This window comes from Vombatus ursinus, unplaced genomic scaffold, assembly GCF_900497805.2.
Source record: "Vombatus ursinus unplaced genomic scaffold, bare-nosed wombat genome assembly UNPS02014798.1, whole genome shotgun sequence".
Classification (NCBI taxonomy): domain Eukaryota; kingdom Metazoa; phylum Chordata; class Mammalia; order Diprotodontia; family Vombatidae; genus Vombatus; species Vombatus ursinus.
Window position 1 is genome coordinate 54,703,609 of NW_020954576.1, and position 1,172 is coordinate 54,704,780.

Genomic DNA, 1,172 nt, shown 5'->3' on the forward strand with positions numbered 1-1,172 from the left:
GGACCGGTATAAAGCAGCGGGCTCCTGAGCCCGACCCAGCCTTTTGGGCAGAACCTGGCCCAGCCTGCTCAGTGCTCTCTTCCGTTGGTTACCACCATGACCCCTGGCATCCAACCCACCCTGGTCCTTGTATTGTTCCTGGTACCTACAGGTGAGGGCAGGGAAAAAAGAGATGGGGAAGGGGTGGCTTGATTCATACCATTTTTTTATGGCCTCTGGGCTAGTTTTTAGCTCTGGCAGAGTGAGCTAAAGGGGGAGGGAATCTGGTGTGAGGGTGAGCTGAGAGGTTTAAAGCTGGGGCCAAAGGGAAGGAAGGAGAAGAAGGGGTCATAGGGACCTGGGACTGAGAGAAGGCCCTGCGGAAAGGACAAGGCAGCGGGCAGTGAGGAGTCCTGCTTGATTTACCTAGAATGTTTCCTGGGGGTGAGAGGGTAGGAGAGGTGTGGTAAATATGGAAGAGAGAGAGAGAGAGAGAGTGTGTGTGTGTGTGCGTGTGTGTGTGAGCAGAGCAACAATGGAAGAAAACTAGAAACAGAAACAGGGAGGGGAGTTATGGGCCAGCAATGGATTCAAGGAAGGTGGAGTATCTGGTGTCTTCGGGCTTTCTCCACCCATCCTCTTCCTAAAATTTCTTCCTTTTACTTTCTGCCTAAAACTCTCCTGGTCTGTTGGGCTCCAGCCTAACCTAGTGTCTCTAACTTCTTATAGCTATCAGCAACAGCACCTTTGGCACAACTACCAACCCTGATCATGAGTTAGCTACAACAACAGCTCTGGACGCAAACATCAGCAATGAAAATTCAAAGAATGACAGAAAAACAACCATTATCCCCAGTACCACAGCTTTAACTAGCACACACAGACCCATAAGTGCTTTTGGTGAAACCCAAACTAATGGCCATCACAGTACCACGACCATAGCTCACACAGACAACAGCATATCTACCACATCCATACCCAGTGACCATCACACCTCCACTACACCCCTTAGTCACCACAACACCACATCAACGCCCAGTGACCATCACACCTCCACTACACCCCTTAGTCACCACAACACTACATTAGCGCCCAGTGACCATCACACCTCCACTACACCCCTTAGTCACCGCAGCACCACATCAGGACTTACTGACCATCATACTTCCACTACACCCCTTAGTCACCACAAC

At 50.5% G+C, this 1,172-nt stretch overlaps 1 protein-coding gene across 1 annotated transcript in view; it reads left to right on the forward strand.

Moving 5' to 3' along the window:
• MUC1 (mucin 1, cell surface associated) overlaps positions 1-1,172 on the forward strand; it is a 4,263-nt gene continuing 3,091 nt past the window's right edge. The window contains exons 1-2 of the mRNA XM_027871460.1: positions 1-151; positions 709-1,145. Of these exons, the coding sequence (XP_027727261.1) occupies positions 97-151; positions 709-1,145 (492 nt within the window). The 5' untranslated portion in view covers positions 1-96. The remainder of the gene's footprint in view (positions 152-708; positions 1,146-1,172) is intronic.